This window comes from Triplophysa dalaica, chromosome 5 (assembly GCF_015846415.1).
Source record: "Triplophysa dalaica isolate WHDGS20190420 chromosome 5, ASM1584641v1, whole genome shotgun sequence".
Taxonomy (NCBI): Eukaryota; Metazoa; Chordata; class Actinopteri; order Cypriniformes; family Nemacheilidae; genus Triplophysa; species Triplophysa dalaica.
Window position 1 is genome coordinate 3,889,337 of NC_079546.1, and position 19,163 is coordinate 3,908,499.

Genomic DNA, 19,163 nt, shown 5'->3' on the forward strand with positions numbered 1-19,163 from the left:
CAAGAACACACACTGGTCCTTCCGTCAGATAAAACAAAAAGATGGAAGCAGAATCCTTTAAAAGTGAGAAACTCAAGGGATGGTAAGTTCTCCTCATATAAGATACTGACTCATGTTTCTCCTCCACAGCTCTGCTGAGATCTTCGTCCAGACTGTTTAAACGTTTTCCTCCAGAGTCTCTCTGCCGCTGTCTCCTCATCTGCCGGTAAAATCTGAAAAACCTCGGCGGCCTCAGAGGATTGAGAGCTGATGGAAGTTAAACTCTTTTTAAAGAGACATCCCGAGCCGTTTGTCTTTCACAGCACGTTTCAGCGTCCGTCCTCATGTTGAATATTAATATATTCACATACCTGAGATAACACACGACCACACGCTTCAGTCTTCTGCTCCACATTGTTGCTGATTCTGGAAACCACCCACAGTGGGAAGGTGAGAAAACTTCTTTTGTATTTTATGTGACATTAAGCGCCAAGTACATCTAGAATTATTCATGACGGATTCTTTCATAACTTGTGTTTAATTTCGTTATTAATTCAGTCACATTCGCTTCATCTCACTCTATCATTAGAGTTTCAGAAGAGATGTCAACAATGTCTCAACCTGAGCTCAGATTTGTTGAGTCCAGTTAGCTGTAGCTTAGGTTTTTAGGTTAGTGTCAAAGCTTTTGCTGAGACGTCTGGAGTTTTTCTAAAGGAGTTTATAACCCTGGAGTGTATTTTGAATGAATTGTGTTTCCCCGTCACACAGAGAACAGTGGCATTAAATCCAGTTCATTTTTCACGTGTCTAATAGTGTGTTTATTTCATAGGTGTGTGAGGGTCAGTCGGGCGGGGGGGATTCACTGCTTACTTCATAGCTCATTAATCATCTCTTAGTTAAATAATGGTGTTATGCCATCATCCATCAAGCATACAGAGCCACAGAGGAATATAATTACTGGAGATTATTACTACATGAGTGTGTGTGTCAGAGTTTAGAACACACTGTAAAGTGGGCTGTGGACCCTCGGCCTGGGCGCTATCACACACACACACACACACAATGGAGAAAGATTGTCTGTTTGTCTGCATGAATGAGTTGCTCACTGTTTAAAGTTTGTGTGTGGTTGAATGTCTTTTGCTGATGTTGTTTGTGTAATTGCTTTGTTGTTGTTAGATTTTGTTTACTCATTACTCTGTAGCTGCCTTAAATGAACCAACTCATGCAACTGTCTGTCTGATTGTCTCTGTCTAATTGCCTCTGTCTGTCTATCTGTCTCTCTGTCTGTCTGTCTGATTGTCTCTGTCTGTCTGATTGTCTATGTCTGTCTGATGTCTCTGTGTCTGTCTGATTGTCTCTGTCTCTCTGTCTGTATGTCTCTCCGTGTATCTGTCTGTCTGTCCATTTATATTTCTGTCTGTCTATCTCTGTATGTGTCTCTATCTGTCTGTCTCTCTGTATATTTATCTATCTGTCTGTCTTTACGTCCATTTGTGCATGTGCCTGTCTGTCTATGTGTTTGATTATGTGGATATCTGTAAAGCTCTCTGTCTGTTTATATGTCTGTCTCTCTGTCTGTTTATCTATTTGTTTTTCCGTCTGTCCCTCTGTTCATCCATCTATCCATCCATTTCCAAAATCTGCAACCTTAACTCTTTTTAATGACTCGAGTAACCAGTAGTTCAGATCAGTGTACTGGCAACACTTAAAGTTTGTAAGCCGTTCAGAAATTTCACACTGGACAGAATATCTTCTCTGTTCTGTAGTTAATGAAGCTCATTTGAATGTAACTCATAGAAGATCTGCACTTACTTTAATAACACTTACAGTGGGGGCTTCTGTGCTTAAAAAAGGTACGACAGGTTAAAAACAAAGATTCATTACAGAAGAGGAAAACAAATGGACACCCTTTTTTTAATCTAAAACAGTTTCCTGGAATAAAATTTTCCAGAAGTGCTGTGTGAATGTGTTAAATAATGTTGAGTCTATACATTGTGGAATGAATATCATTATATTACATTAAAGTACCTGCATGTGTGTGTATGTGTCCTTGTTTTAATATCCCGATGGGGACCTAAACCTGAACGCACACCAATTTATGGGGACTCGTGATCTTTAGGTTTAGGGGATAAAATATAAAGTTTGCACAGTATAAAAAACATTACGCCTATGGACTGTTCCCACTGAGATAAAAAAACAGACGTGTGTGAGTGTGTTTATCATCTGTATTCTGTTTCATGAGGGGAAGAGCTCCACACAATAACATCCAGGTGGATTTCAGCATCAGACCTCCAGACATCTGCCTGACACTTGTATTGCATCACAATCTCAGACTCTGATCCCACCGGCTGTAGGTAAAAACTGTTTATTTTTCAGTATGAATTTGTTTTCAAAATCAACTCCGGAAGAAATGCGTTTGTGTGCATATACACATGGGTGTGACTCAGTTTGTTACCCTGCTGCCTATTAAGGACACTAGAATATTCACAGAGTGAAAGTGGAGGTAAGGATGGGGTCAGCTCGGATCGACAGGTATGTGTTTATGTCCCACAGGCATCAGAGCAATGAAGACATGCATATTCTTACGTCTGCAAGGCTGTTCCTTCCCTAAAACCCCACAGAGAAGAACTTCAGCTCAGGCACATTTACCTGAGGCAAGAGAAAGGGAGAGAGAGAGACAGAGAGAGTATCAGGGTATGTTGTGTCCACTACATTGGTGTTTCAATCCACGTTTCCCGTCTACTTTTTCAGACTCTGAGTTATTTGGTGTGTGCGGTTTAAAAACTTTATTTACGTTTTCACATTTAATTTCAATACTTTAGCTCCATTTTATGTGACACACTTGGCTAACTTTTCTACGATCTTTTGTGTTTTATCACATCAAAACTGGAGAATTATCAGCAGTCATGATTCTGTGTGTGTGTGTTCTGTGTGTGTGTGTGTGTGTGTGTGTGTGTGTGTGTGTGTTTGTGTTGTCTGGCAAAGCAGAGCAGACATTAGTCCAGGGTTTATATTTAGCTTGTATGTGGGCAGATGGAGTCTGGACAGCATCACACACACAAACATTTAAGCATCACACCCAGGTTTTGATGAAGTCACTGAGATGTATATTAATTGATTGACAGTAATTAGTAATTATGGAAAGTCATTTGAAAATCTCATATGATCCTCGTTCCTGCTAGATAATTAAATGTAATTAATATAATGTACATAATGAGAATGCCTCTTCTTTGATGATGCTGATGAAGGATAAAGAATATTCAGAAATTATATCTAAAATATCTAGCTCTGCCCCAGAACACTTCCCACAATCCCCTGAACTTTAAACACAGAAGAATAGTCAAAGTCCCTTTTAAAATCACCTCAGGGAAATAGATTTCTAACTAGAGTCCATGAGCTCTGAGGGTGTTGAGCGCTAATGTTTCACTACAAGTGTGAATCGGTTTTTAACTACAACACTAACCAAAGCCATCAAACCAGAACATCACTGTAACCACGGAAACCCAAATCTCCAGCTAGTTAACGTTACCAGTGTTACCAAGGTAGACGTAGCAAACCACCAACCAAACTTAAGTTACTATGAGCTGATAAGTCCATATCACCTACACATCCCATGCGAGGAACTGTTTGAAATGTTTATCATTGTCGAGTTCTTGGTGTTTCACACAGTGTTCAATAAAACAGTATTCAGTCTTTAGTCTTTAGTAGGCTGTACCGTATTCTGTTGTATGTAGAGGTCAGTCCAGCACCCTACTGTGCGTCTCTCTCTCGCACACACACCTCTCATCAGCTCAATAATAGCAGAAGGCGCAAAGGATGATGGGAAATCAGCAGGTGTTCTGAATGTATGTCAGTACACCGGAACGCTGCCTCCTGCTGGTCATGAACACTCAACGCAACACGGCCTGAGCTTCCATTCACTTCACACATGCTCTGTCTGTGAGTTTCATGTGTGTGTGTCTCATTAACCCTGAGTGATTCTCAGACGCGTGTGGGCGAGCGAAAACCGTCTGCACACGTCTACTGAAACATACCATGATGATCAACATCTCTCTTTGTGTGTGTGCTGTATGTTTATGTTTTTTCTCAGTGTTTCGTCCGTAGAGAAGAGCTCTGGTCTGTATCTTCACCATAAAGTTGGCCAGATATTCATCATGAGCAGTAATTTCTATTTCTGCTATATTATCACACGTTATATTATACACTTTAGTTTAATATTATTATTTAAATGAATCAAAAGAGCCATCCTTGAATCATTTAACTTATCAAGGTTGATGTAGAATATAGAAAGTAATGAACAATAAGTAATTTAATACTTTTTGGAGAGAGTAATTTGTACGGTAATTTAATTTCACTATTGAACATGTAAATACTAACTAGTAATTCATTACTTTAATTACCCTAACATTGGTCACTACACATGTCAGTGAAAATGATCCGTCCTTTGACATCAGACACGTGGATCTGATAATGAAATGAAGTCAACAACGGATGAGATTTCAGAGAGAGAAAAGTGACATGTAATGCTCATGATGAAAGCGCAAGATTTGATCGGCTCGTAATGATGTTGTCACATGCAATCACAGAGCACATGTACAAATCCTCTGCGGCCGAGGCTCTGGACATGACAGTCGTGATGGATGATGGGAGAGAACAGGGCATTGTGGGAACCCAGGAGGTGATGTGAACACAGAGGGTCAGTGGATCCGTCTGATCCGGTTTGATTAGAATCACATCAGAACTGAACTACAGTGATTCGCCGAATTACACAGCCCTTATTCGTCATCTTTACACGTATTCAAGATCACTAAGGAAGTGGGTCACCGAGTGGGAGTGGCTTGTTAAAGAGGGGAGTGTCCATTGATAATGAGGAATGTTTGTAATTACAGGAAGACACGCTTGAGTTCCCTCTGAAATATCAGCAGCGATCTGTCCTCATCCACCAAACTCAACACACACCAGAGGATTCCAGCCTGCATGAAAAACTTTATGAGCTCTTCCAACTTCTTTTTATCTTCTAATTTGTTATTTTAATTGTCCCCGTGTGATAAAGTTGAGCTTCCAGGAGATAAAGAGAATCGATGAGAAGAGTAGAGGCATAATGATTTATTTCTCCTGTGCTTTGATTTATGAGGAGGATGAACTGCACACATACTTTGTGTTTATTAATGATAGCACTTTAGTTTTTAAGCATGAGTTTGATTATTTTGTGTTTGCAGAAAGAAACTGCTCAGGAGACGCCCAACAGAGGAGGCCATTAAAAACCCTTATGCAACACCTGTCATCTGTACAACACAGAGACACTTTTGCACACTTTTTTTGTGTAAGTATTAGACAATTACTGTATATGAAATGATTTTGTGATGTATGCATCCATGCAAATAATAGATAACACTCCAGGCAATGTGATGTGTCTCAGTCAGCGTTGGTTGTAACTAGTTACTAAGTAATAAGCTACTGTAATGTGATCACTTTTCCCTTTAAAAAGTAAAGTAAGGGATTACTCCAATTTTTTCTCTAATTTAATTACAGTTACTTCAGATGTAATTAAACTAAACACTGTGTTAAATATTCAATGGAACTGACATCAAAGTCTAACTTTAAAAGGTTTTTAATGCTATAATGTATCCTTCTCACATTTGTAATGCTTTGGTCAGTTAATAAGAATAATTTATGTAATCATTTATTATTTATTTGAATTAATTCAATAAGGATATAGAAAGTAATTGTAAGTAATGAAATACTTTTTGGAGAGACTAATTTGCACAGTAATCTAACTACACTATTAAATATGTAATCAGTTTTAATTACTTTTTCAGAGTAACTTACCCACCTGGTGTCAGTTCACCTTTAGCGTGTACTGTACAGGGTCTTGACACAGCACGCCTGGACACCTGTCACCGTCCCCGAAGTGTTTTGAGTAATTGTGACTGTATTAGCATTAGGGGCTCACAGCAGACCCTCAGAATGCTGCTTATCATTGCAGGCGTGCTCTCCTGGGATATCGCAGCCCCCTCATCTGAATTTCGGAATGCACAGTCGTACTGTATTTTCTTCAAGTGCTGGTTTTATAACACTCCCCCTAACCAACACACACATCTCTCTCTCTTATAACTCCTTTTGTCCTCTAAGTGAATTGGTTGCCTCTGAGAGCTTATTTCATGCAATAATAGTGTCGAGCAGGTCTGTCGTCCTCCATATTTCACACGCAGAGAGAAAGAGGGGGTGAAGGACGACTGTGGTGCGTGTTTGTGTCCGTGCTGTTTAAAGGGCAGCTCACCCTGAAAGAAATTCATGAATTTTTTAAGAATCCTCGCTCAATTCTTTTCCATACAACGAAAGTTTGACTAAAGCCACACGGTTGAGATTGACAGACGCGCTCCCTATTAACTGTATTAATAGTGGCCTATATACAAGTGATGCAACCCACTCTTTTACAAACTCTTTACATTGCTTGAGAAACAGCATATTAATCAACAATCTGTTTATTGCTTAGAGTGATTAAAAATAAATAATTGATATTCATCAAAAGGAAATAAAAAACATGTATAGGCAAATAAATATGGGATCGACAGTCAGCTGGTTAACAGAACAAAATAATTTTTTCATTTATATTTGGCTGAATACTAAGTCCCGGTCCCATCTTTGATTTAAAAATGCACATGAACAAGAATCTGTGTACAAGATTTTCATTTACAGTTTTTATTTCGATTCTTTAGACCTCTTCGGACGATGTAAGAACTACTTCAACTATGGCCCAGAATAACTTCCTGTTTCAGTTACACAAATGTTTGAACAAATTAAAATCAACTGAATATTCTGAACCAATTTAAAAGTTAAATCATATCTATAAAATGTACCCTATATGTACAAGATTTTAAACTACATAAATAAAAACTACATGTAAAGTTGTCTATATATGATGCTTTTTATTTTTTCATATTGAAATAGTGTTTTTTTACACACTGTCGTATATTTATACTTAATTGTTGATAGTTTTTACTTTTATTTGTACGTTTTCTACAAATTTATTTTAAGGTTAGTTTGCACTTATCATCATTTATCTGTTAACATGTGTTGTTGTTATTAAATTAATTTATATGAACTACGTAATTGAGGTGACATATATTTATATTTCTAAACTATTTATTTATTTTGTAGGTCATCCCGGGTTGTTTTTACGTGTGAAATATGTGAATAAATGGAAATGATTGACAATGTACTTTTTTTAATAGTGTGCTTATTTTCATTGTATTAATTTTTGTACAACGTCATTGTTCATTGCATTTCAAATATAGAGTCTTCACGTATCCGTTCTGTAGTGTAGTGGATGAGGTGGGTGTGGACGGGGACTTTTATTCTGAAGTTTTTGCGGGCGGTAGTTTGATAGCGGAAGTCCGTGCCGCTGGTGGTTGCAGTTCAGGCGGATCCCGTCAGTGTCTGATCTCAAACTTTCTGTCAAACCAAAAAACGTCTGAAAGCCGGTAGGTGACACACATACTTACTTCATACACCCGAGAAACACCCGAAGACACGGAAAAACTTCCGCTGTTGAGCAGTTTAACAGTGCGGGCCTGTTGTGTGTGTGTGTGTGTGTGTGTGTGCGCGTGCCTGTGTGTGTGTGTGTCTGTCTGTCTGTCTGTCTGTGTGTGTCTTTCTGTCTGTCTGTGTGTGTGTGTCTGTGTGTGTGTGTGTGTGTGTGTATGTGTGTGTGTCTGTGTGTCTGTCTATGTGTGTCTGTCTGTGTGTGTCTGTCTGTGTGTCTGTGTGTGTGTTTCAGGTGACATGGGGGATAAGGAGTTGATGTGGGCCCTGAAGAATGGTGATCTGGATGAGGTGAAGACTCTGTTGGTGAAGGTGAGACTCTCTCTCTCACACACACACACACACACACACACTCACTGACAAATGCAAATAAGTCTTACTGACATGTTTCAGTACGTTTACAGTAAAGTACAGTACAGGACAGTACCGTGGTGATAATACAATGGTCATGAGTTGGTTATTGCAAAACCATGTATTACATATCTAAAAACATGACATCACACACGAATTCATGAATGAGTACAAACCATCTGAATGTGTTGTTTTACTGTGATGTTATCTCTGTAGTAAAAGCAGGGAACTGTATAACGTATTCTAATACCATAATATTTACATATTCACAGGAATTGTTATTACCTGCACACACATAAACTAAAACATGTTATTACCATAGTACTTTTGCCCGGTGTTAAAAGCATTAGGTGCATTTGATCAAGAATTTAAAACAGCATCATCAACATTTCTTAGAAAAATCTAAAGAACAAAATGAGCTGCAGTTATATAATGAGTTTGTGCTTGTGTTTTAGATTGATCTAATACTAACACTCACACACTGGCCTGTAGTTCATCTGTTAAGTGTGTATCTTGTGTCACAATATCACATCACCTCCTTGTGTAATTGTATACACGATTCATACACACACACACACACACACACACACACACACACACACACACACACACACACACTGGACGGAACGTGCTTGCAGAAACAAGTACAAGATGATTTCTGCTGTGTTGACCCTGTTTGTGTGTCTGTTCGAGTGTGTTTCAGGGCTGAATAATAGTGTGTACTAGGGTTCTTCTTTCTGTGCATGTGTGTGGGGGGGGGGGGTTATTTGTGGATGTGGTGAGGTAACCGCAGGCGTTGTGTGTTTCAACGTGAGAACCGCAGGGTTTAACTCTTAGACTTCCTCACTGCAGATGTCATGATAAAGGTGACTTTATTTCTTAAACGGGTAGCAGAAATCACCTGTCTTTGTCCTGCAGATGAAACTGCTTTGCTATTACATTTTTTTTTTAAATTGGTGATATTTGACAGGATTCACACGTGGTGTTGTCAGTGACTCTTTCACCTCAGTGGTTCACAACTAGGTTCACACCCCTCATTACATTTATTTTCTTAAGAGAAAGGAATGATTGAAGATCATTCTGATTCACAGATGTCAAACTGTTTTATGAATAACAAACTGTTTAAAGAAGAAAAATATTGAGAAATGATGTAGTGTGAAATACAATAAAAATATGTTGTGTCTTACCGTTCTTGAATTTACATCAAATGTTTACATTGGGATTTATAAGTGTGTTTGGGGGGCAGCTTACATCTCAACTGCTTTCCATTCTTGAGCTGTTTGGATGGTTTGGTTCACTGATCACAGTGCATTCTGGGATCACCTCCACCAGATGATGCCTTCCAATGTCGCCTATGTAGGGAGCACAGCTCAATAATGTTTGGGACAGAGCCGTTATAATTCCCATCAGTCACAACTAAAACACATTTTTCAAATGACTTGTCTAAGTTGTTTAGTCACATTGAGTGTTTGTCCTAAAAGTTTGATAATGAGACTGAATTAACATTGCTTCGACAACTATGAATGTTAAAATTTGTGTTATTGATGTGTTTTTTCATAAGTGTGTGTGATGTCTGTCAGCCGCTCGGTGCCGGTGGTGAATATTCATGAGGTGACATTTGCCCTCAGTAATTTGCTGTGCGTGTGCATGTAGGCGGAGGACGTGAACAGGACTCTGGAGGGCGGTCGGAAGCCTCTTCATTACGCTGCAGACTGTGGTCATTCAGAGATGTTGGAGTTTCTTCTGTCTAAAGGAGCAGATGTCAATGTAATGTATCTTCTGCTGTCAAACATACACATTTCAAATGCGCACCTGTTTATGTTTATATAGAAGTTATTGTTTGTGGAGTTGCAGCATTTGTTAGTTCTGCATGACTTACTATTACCATACAAACTTCCTTAAAACAATCTGATTTCACTCTTTTTAAAGAAATTGTCGACACAAGCACTCGCCCTAGTGGCATCTGAGATGTATATGAATACATTTCTTCAGTTGATCAAATACGTTTATTTTAAAGTGCTTTTGTGTTTACTTATTTTATGAAGGTCAACACATAGAAGCACATTATTCCATCATTAAATGAATTCAAATGCATCCAGTGGGTTAATAAATGAATTTTGAAGCATTTGTGAGAGAAAGACTGCTTAGCAAAACTGAAATAGTACATTTTGAAAGTGTATCTACAAGGTAAACTATTCATAAAGTCTGTTTTTATGTAAATCATACATGTTTAATCTTGAGACATTACTGATGATTCAAACACGGGACATTTATTAGATTTCAAGAATTTTTTTTAATTAATAATTAAAGCTTATTTAATTATGTGTATAATCAGCTGGCGACCTCTATATTAAAAAGTAATCACGATTTCTTGTCTTCTAATCTCTAACATAAAATAGGATTTATTTTAGTTGCATTAATTCTTTGAATTAGGTTTTATTATTTTAGTTACATTTTTTGAAAATTTGTTATAAAAATGTTAAATTGTTGCCATTTTATTATTTATTTTTAATATTACTGTGTATATTTTCATTTTTTTAGGTTTCAGGTCATAATTTAACTGCTTTGTGTCATTGTTGCTTACGTAACACACCACCAGATTATAGTGTCTATATATATATTTTCAGTTTCCCTGTATAGAAAAACATCAAGTAATGCAGAATATCAGAAAATGTGGGCTAATAAGTGAACTGTTTTTCCATTTCTGCACTCATTTAGTCTGACTGCGTTCACTCTCAGCATTTAGAGAATGTTTGTAAGATAAGAGACCTCTGAAGTCCGCTGATAAACTCATCTCAACATCTCTGTAATTCATAGAGGATGCTGAAGAGAGGCGTTTTTTTACAGAATTACAGCGATTTGTCCTCTGCTGGAGGGAAATCCTTTGAATGTTCCTGATTTATGATTTTTACTCTTACAGGCTCCAGATAAACACGGTATTACCCCTCTGCTGTCTGCCATTTATGAGGGTCACGTGACCTGCGTCAAGATTCTTCTAGAAAAGGTACAAACATGTTCACACAACCTTTCGTTTTTCAGCGGGTCAGCAGAGAGCCTTGTGTGAGCGGTGTGTGTTTTGAGCTTTTAGGCGAGCAGAGAGAACATTCATTTTGTTTGTGTTGTAAGCGTTGATACCAGCGGGGTCACTCAGGGTTATATGATGCGCTTGTGTCAGAGGATGGGGGAATTAGTGACCCTCTGAACACCGCTGCACATTCTTTACTGTGAGATGATGTCCCGCAGGACCCTGTCTCACCGCACACGCGTGTTCTGTGGCCTCGGGCAGCTGTGAGGTCTCTGTAGGGTCTGATTGGACTTTTGTGACTGTTGCACTGGTGGATTGAAAGGAATATTCTGTTATTTTCATTCTGACACGTGTGGTACTGAAATAAATCCCATTCACTGATAACTAACATCAGTTTCTTACAGATTGTTTTATTTTGGGTTTTAGCTGGATAGAATGATGTTATTCACACCACAGACTAAATCACTGCAAATTTTTTAATAATATTTATTTACCAAGAAGCATTATGAATATTACATTTTGTTGATTTAGTAATGCCTTAAGGTCATTTGATAAAGTTATTTATTTACAGCTATTCTATTGAAACATCTTAAAGGTCTCATGAACTGGCCTTGCTTATTCTTTTATACTGTTGTATGAGGTTTAGTTAAGAGGTTTGCGTGATTTTTACATTCAAAACCATCAAAATCAAGATGTAATAGGCTATTTCCTACACTGGTTTTGAAGCCAGCTCTGCAAACACTCGGTTTTGAAGACTTTATAAGTAAACGCACACTGCTTTGATTGGATAGTAGTTTGCATAGTTGGAGCCTTCTGTGAATTTGGTTGGAGACGTAGCGTTAGGTTACACATTAGCACCATTCAAAGTTTTCGCACAGCATCACTATTATCTGGAAACCTCCTGTGATTTATAAATGACCTCCCCACATTTGTATTTCATGTGACTCATTCGCAAGGGATGATTTTACTCAAATTTACTGACTTATCTCCTGGATGTGATGGCAAGTCTTTTTGTATAGTTTGCATAGCCTATACTTGTATGGTGTTTAATCCCGAACCGGTACAAATGATCACCGTGATCATGGGTCTCAAATATTACGAGAGTTTCCATGATAAATAAACAAACGGGAGACTCATGGTAACTTATGGATATCACCCAGCAGCCGAATTAAAACCAAAACACTTCAAAACAGCCTCCATTATTTGCAAATGGTGGATAAAACCTTGTAAAAAAAAATATATATGGGCCCACTAAACACGCCGTTTTCAGTTCTTACACTTACGTGTTGTTCACATGAATATGATCCCTCTTATTTAACAAAAGCTTGGGTTAAAATTGTTGGGTTAAAACACTTCCAGAAGTCCAACAGTGACTTCAGGTGACTTTACTTTAAACTGTGAGGTAAAGAGAAAAAATTCAGAGCCTGTGCACTGAACAGATCAATACGTCACATTGATCCACATAGAGAATGCAGTTCAAAATATTTCTGTAAAGAACTTGTGGCCGATCGATTAAAGCTTTGCTTTGTATTAGAGGGGCCCCTGAGGGCCCGACCCGGTGTAGATTATGCACAAGACTTTCAGTGTTACTCAATAATTGTATAATCAGCTCATATTGGGCTCTGGAGGAGGTGTGTAAGCAGTAAAGTGGAATGTCATCTTCTTGACTGTTGGGTTATGGGGGATAGAGCTGAGTGTTGCTAACTATAATAGTGTTGAGATGCGTGTAACTGTGTTAAATATTTTTATGACGTGTATAACAGTGTATAACAGTGTTGAAATGTTTGAAATGTGTGTAACGGTGTTGTCAATTGAACGGTGTAAAGACGTGTGTGACAGTGTTGAAATGTGTATAACAGTGTCGAAATGTGGTTAGCAGTGTTGAAATGTGGTTAACAGTGTTGAATGTGTAGATATGTGAGAAACAGCATTGAACATTGTTAAAATGTGTGTAACAGTGTCGAAATGTGGTTAGCAGTGTTGAAATGTGGTTAACAGTGTTGAATGTGTAGATATGTGAGAAACAGCATTGAACATTGTTAAAATGTGTGTAACAGTGTCGAAATGTGGTTAGCAGTGTTGAAATGTGGTTAACAGTGTTGAATGTGTAGATATGTGAGAAACAGCATTGAACATTGTTAAAATGTGTGTAACAGTGTCGAAATGTGGTTAGCAGTGTTGAAATGTGGTTAACAGTGTTGAATGTGTAGATATGTGAGAAACAGCATTGAACATTGTTAAAATGTGTGTAACAGTGTCGAAATGTGGTTAGCAGTGTTGAAATGTGGTTAACAGTGTTGAATGTGTAGATATGTGAGAAACAGCATTGAACATTGTTAAAATGTGTGTAACAGTGTTGAAATGCATTTGATGGTCTTGCATTGTGTGTGCACACTGTTGGTTGTGTTTAACAGTGTTGAGTTTTCTTGGGTTTTGATTAGTAGTATTTTCTAAAAGGATCACAGAAGTATTGTTTAGGTGTGTGGAGATCTCGACATGCTCTGTGTCTGTGTGTGTGTAGTGGTGATAAAATAATTCTGCATTGGATTTTATTTTGAAGTAAAACTGAATTGATTCTGTGGGTTTATAAATGTTTGTGGGTGTATGTGTGCCAGTGCTGTTAAGTTAAGGATGATTGTGTGTGTGTGTGTGTGTGTGTGTGTGTGTGTGTGTTTGTTTCTTCATTAGGGGTTTTGTATGTGTAATGATTGCGTGTTTGTGTTTCACCAGGGGGCTGATAAGGAGCGGAAAGGTCCGGATGGTCTCAGCGCACTCGAGGCGGCCGAGAGCGAGGCCATCAAAGATCTACTGAAGTGAGTCACTTGCTGCTGAACAACAGAGAGGATTGAGCCTGCAGCCATCGAATCCAACAAACACACACAAACTCACTCACACACACGCCTCTCTGTCTCCGCCCACTGACTGCATCAGCTCCTCTTGCTTTCCTGTTGTTTTAGTTTTTTCATGATCTTATTTTATTTTGGGAGACGAGCAGCTGCTGTCTCCTCTAGTTTATCAAAAGCAGCCATTGGCTGATGGACCTGTCACTCATGCCTCCGTAAGGACCAATGGGAAAGCCGTCGGACTCCGCCTGTATGACAGCATGAAACACAGTAGAGTAGAGAATGAAATTGATGTGTGCATTTATTTTTTTGGACTGTAAAACAAAAAAGGAGCGATTGTGATTTAGAAATGAGTGGTCAGTTCATAGGATTTTGAAAAAGAAAACTACACTCCGGCCCGACGTCAATCAGACGACATTACTGCATATTAGATAATCAGAAAACAAACAAAAGAACACTCAGACACTTCGATCATTTTACTGGCCACACATTTGCTTTGTGCCCTCTTGAATTTTTGTTGTTGCAGAAATAAATAAAATAATTCTCAGCTGTTGTGTGTTTTTAGAAACGTCTATCAACATGAAGAGAGACCTGACTCTCTCTCTCTCTCTCTCTCTAGAGGTAGACATGTCTTACTCTACAAAGTAGAGACGTTTTCTGCTGTCCAGACGAGATGTCATACTCTTCTGTCTGGAATCTTTCTCTTTATTTCTCCCTCCCTCCCTCTCTCTATCCCTCTCTCTATCTCTCTCTCTCTCTGCATGATGGTATTTCAGATTTTCATTTCAGTATTCAGAATCTTCTCATTGATCCTCAAGTGAACGTTTAAACATCCATATCTGGCATTGTTGTAAAGTCAGTTTGAAAACAAATAAAGTGATTTCAAATGATTTTGTAGACTTTGTCACATTTGTGTGTGTGTGCGCGTGTGCATGCGTGCATATGTGCGTGAGGGCAAGGAATTGATGTTGAAGTCTCTTGTGCTAACAGTGTGTTTTGCTTAATGAAGTGCTTTTGTTCATCATTCAGCGGCTCTCACACTTTTCCCACAACACAAAGAAATCAATTATTCAGTTGCGGCACAACTTCCTGATAAAGTTTAATGTCAGCGGTACCTGCTCGCTCGCGCTCTTCCTGACATCCCCTGAATATAAAACAGCTAATTCTCTTGTTTTATCTTTTAAGACAGAAAGTGTGCTGTGATTATTTTTGTCATCTGCTCAGGCCTTAACTCAACATGTCAGTCACATTTGACTGTTTATACCTCTACTTCATCATCTAATTTCTGTGTTTATTCTGTGCCGTGACATTTTCACTTTTCTAATTTAAAATAACTTTTATCTTATAATGTAATCTTTCATTAAAATGTAATAACCTGCTCTTAAATGACATTTTGAGTGACATCATCTAGGCCGCTTAGGTTTTGACCAATGCACGCAGTCGGCTGCTTTTCCGTTATGTCACACCCACCATTCAATCAAATGACAGTGTCTAAAAACAAATCCAGCCCCCTGTTTTTTTGTCACATGTAAATGCAAATTACAAAAAATGATTTGTGTTTGTATGCGTGTGTGTGTGCGTCTTGCGCAGTTTTACACAATCACACACTTACAAACATAAACACTGGCAGCAGTCAATATAACCGATAGACTCAACAGCTGTGTTCATTAATACACGCCTGTGCTGTTGCCATGGTGACTGCATGCAGAGCGATGCCTTGTGATCATCTAGCCTGAAATTGTGCTTAATGAAGTATCTCATTTAAATGACTTAAATAATTATTATTTTTCTTTGTGTTCGAGGTTTTGTCTGAGAAACCTTCAATCTTCTTTTGTAAACATTTTTTCCTCATGTATACACAAACACATCAGCATGAGGGCTGTATGGCAGTAGATCTTAAGTCTTGATATCTTTCCAAAAATTTATGATGACGTATATGTCTTGATGTGTTTGCATTTGTCCCATTGTGTGCAATATTTAGCGAATCATTTTCAAATGTGATTTGTCCCAATTAAAAACAAGGAATTGGATAGAAGAGCAGATAGAACAGCTTGTTTATTGTGTGTTTTTGACAGCTCTCTATAAACACAATAATATAAGAAAACAGGCCAAGCAAATCTGCAATGTTTGTAGTCATATTAGGGATATATATAAGCACAGAAAATGTTCAGAGCTGACTTAAATTAAGCTCGATTCCAGACTTCTCAGCGTGTGTGTGTTGGTGTGGTTAGCGGTACAGATTGAGGGCTACAGACGGGCGTTTAATTTGTGTTTGTAATGGAAGTGGCTCTGGTAAGCGTGCCCGGTGAAATTCCTCAGTTTTCTCATCAGTTGTTCAGTGCCGGATCACAGCCAAACACAGCAGCCTCTGCAGCCCTGAGCTGGACCAGCATTCCCTGGGAAATCGATGCCCGCTAGACCGCTGTAACAACCAGTTTAATTGCAAATAAAAGAGGATTTATCACTGCCGCTGGTGTTCAGATGAGAAACAATGGAAGACACAAATGAGATGAAGGAAACCAGTGCATTCTGGGTAATGAGCTCCACAGAACTCTGCGCTTTGCAAAGCAAGTTATGAGAAAAAATATTTCAGTCTAATAAAAAAGACTGTACAACCCTGAAATGTTTATTTAAACATTTCAACATCAACCTGGTGAAACTAACCGTGAATGGAGTTATAACAGACTGCTCACTGTGTTCTGAAACTGAGACTCGAAGAAATGTCTGGATGGGAACCGGAATGGAAACTCTCGGATCTCTTCTGGATTTGTCACTGAATAGTTTGTCCAAACGTGTCCAGCTCTGGAGATGGGCCGCCGCTTAATCGCTCCTGTGTATTGAGGGCCAAAAAGACATTTACAACGTGACCTTAACGCTGAATTTAGAGTTACTGTGTTCTGCTGTATCTGCACATTTGAGCTGGAAATAACAATCTGTCCAGTGCGCGTGCGCTGAATGTTGTGTGATGGACATGAGGACAAATACTGTATTATTTCAGTAGCTAGTAAAGCATGCAGAGAGAGAGAGAGAGAGAGAGGTGCATTTTTATGCAAGCTACATCATTTAAGAAAGCTTGCTATAATGTATAATCTTGAAATTGCTTGGCCAAATTAAATACTAGTAATTGATTATTACTTCAATTAAAAGTTAATAACGCAAAAACAAATGTTAATATATAACTTAATGATCACGTTATTAACAGTGTGTATTTGTTGTAAAATAATGATTGATTATAAAAAACATTTTAACATTACATTATTAAATTATTACATTTAAATTATATTAAAAATGATATGAGTTAAATACAACATAAGTAATAGAAATGTCAATCAATACGCCAAAAATGTGTTGTGCACGTTTGCTATAATAACAGTATAGTACAATTTTCTATGATTTTTTTAATTTTAAAGAGATTAGAACGGTTGTGCTCTAGAGCTCCAGTAGTAGTACATTATATTTTCTGTTTATTTTAACAAAATAGGAATAACAAATTAAACTGATGATATATTCACTGTCATCACTAGTTGAGTTAAATGTTTTAAAGGTGCCGGTAGCGGTGTCTGTCCTCACAGAGACTCTGTTTTAAAACCCTGGAGTCAGCGAGCCCATATCACACTTTCCAGGAGAAATGATAAATGATCAGATTTATAGGGTGAAAGTGAATATTACTTCCTCTTTATAACTGAGAGAATGGATTCTTGTGTGTGTGTGTGTGTGTGTGTGTGTGTGCCTGCGGACCTCGGTTACACACTTTCACATAAAAAGAGGATTCAGATCACACTATCGATTGCTCCCTGTGTAAGATTGCTTTTCATTGGTCCTGACGGTTTTAATGTTGTCGTCTGCGGCGTGTACTGTCTTACAGCATGTAGTTAGCACTGTGGTTATGAGTACTTTATCATTTTATAATAGGCTTCTTTAGAAAGAAAGACCAGCCCATTTGCTTTACTGTAGATATGATATCTGCTCAGAGCGCTCATGCAGAAAGCCCAACACTAAATAAAGTTATTATTTCATATCAGGGGAGAACAGGGACGCTCTCGCAATTACATCCGTAAAGGTCAAACTGAATATATACCGTAAACTCTACTATAAATTTGCTATCTGCTAGTGTGTCAGATTGATCATCAATTGACTGTCAAAGTCTCAAATAAACTCAACAAATAGGTGCATTTACTCCTGATATCAGAGCGATCTCACGAGCTCTGCTAATAACACACAACACACGCACACACGCACGGTCTTATCTGACTGATATGACAGGAGAATACTCAAGAGTGAACAGCATTTTTAATGAAGAAAGTTACGTTTTGTTAATCAAGGCAAAGCTTTGTGAATAATTCAAGCCTCGTCTTTCTTTTCAAATGAAAGTCACTGTCCTGTGGCCAACATTTATGAGTCTGAACTTTTGTATCATTCTTTCGACGGTTCTGGATCTTCTGTCATTTGCTGTGTTTGTGTTGTTTCACTATTTGGTTTTATTCTTTTGATTCTAAATTAAATCAAATTAAAAGCAGAAGCTCTCTTGTGGATCATGTTATTACTCTTTCAATAGCTCGGTAGGTTTGATGTTGACTTCTCAGTTGTGTTTCATTTAAGGCTGAACTTAGGATGTTTCTTCTAAAACAATTTGTGACATTAAAAGAGAAACAAATGAAAGTGTACATGACATAAATGAAGAGTATGGAGGTGTGTATGAATGTAGATCGAAGAGGTCAATGAATCTGGATTTGATGAGAAATGATTTAGTTCATACTGAGATCTTCAATAATATTGACTTTTGATATCAGACTTGACAAAACAGAGCTCAGTTTGACACATTGATGACATCTCTTCTCAAACTCTGATGACAGACACATTTGTGTGATTTCTGAGAGAAATATCTGAGACACACATGAGACTTTCTTGTGCTGGTTTTCTGAGAGATAAAGGACGTAAGAACTAGTGTAAAAAACAGAGATGTCGGTGTGTGTGTCTGTCTCTGGTGGAAGTCCCTCAGTCTAGTTATTTGAATAATTTCTATCATTTGCATGTTCTCTTCTGTGCGCCCTGTAGGGTGAGGGGGCGTCTTTGATGGAGTGCTGAGGGTCTGCGGACGGCCGTCCCCATTACCAGAGTCCGTCTGCTGCAGGCCAGAGATTATAGAGTCATTGAGAAATTAATCATCGGTTATTAAAGAGAAGGCCGGTGAATGACGCTACGTTGAGTGACAGTGTCTGACAGAATGAGGTTGGTTGACTTGACATACTCAGAATACGGCTGCTTTATGTTTTAACACTTTATTCAACTCTAACTCAATCAATACTCTTCCAATATTTATAATGTTTTGAAAATACCACACACATTTACCTTACAAAGTGAAGATCGAGTTGTAGATTTTTGTTTTGTGCTTTGCATTCTGAGCACAAATAATAACAAAT

General features: G+C 38.1%; 1 protein-coding gene across 1 annotated transcript; it reads left to right on the top strand.

Moving 5' to 3' along the window:
* Positions 1 to 7,308: 7,308 nt before the first annotated feature.
* Positions 7,309 to 14,633, top strand: mtpn (myotrophin). Its single transcript, XM_056749334.1, has 5 exons — positions 7,309 to 7,463; positions 7,760 to 7,836; positions 9,529 to 9,642; positions 10,796 to 10,879; positions 13,631 to 14,633. Exons 2-5 carry the CDS (start codon positions 7,765 to 7,767, stop codon positions 13,715 to 13,717), a joined length of 357 nt encoding a protein of 118 aa, XP_056605312.1. The 5' UTR covers positions 7,309 to 7,463; positions 7,760 to 7,764; the 3' UTR covers positions 13,718 to 14,633.
* The last annotated feature ends 4,530 nt before the right edge of the window (positions 14,634 to 19,163 follow it).

Coding starts and splice junctions, on each gene's coding strand:
- mtpn (XM_056749334.1), top strand. CDS start 7,765: ATGGGGGATAAGGAGTTGATGTGGGCCCTGAAGAATGGTGATCTGGAT. Junction 7,837..9,528: donor TGAAGACTCTGTTGGTGAAG/GTGAGACTCTCT, acceptor GTGTGCATGTAG/GCGGAGGACGTGAACAGGAC. Junction 10,880..13,630: donor TCAAGATTCTTCTAGAAAAG/GTACAAACATGT, acceptor GTGTTTCACCAG/GGGGCTGATAAGGAGCGGAA.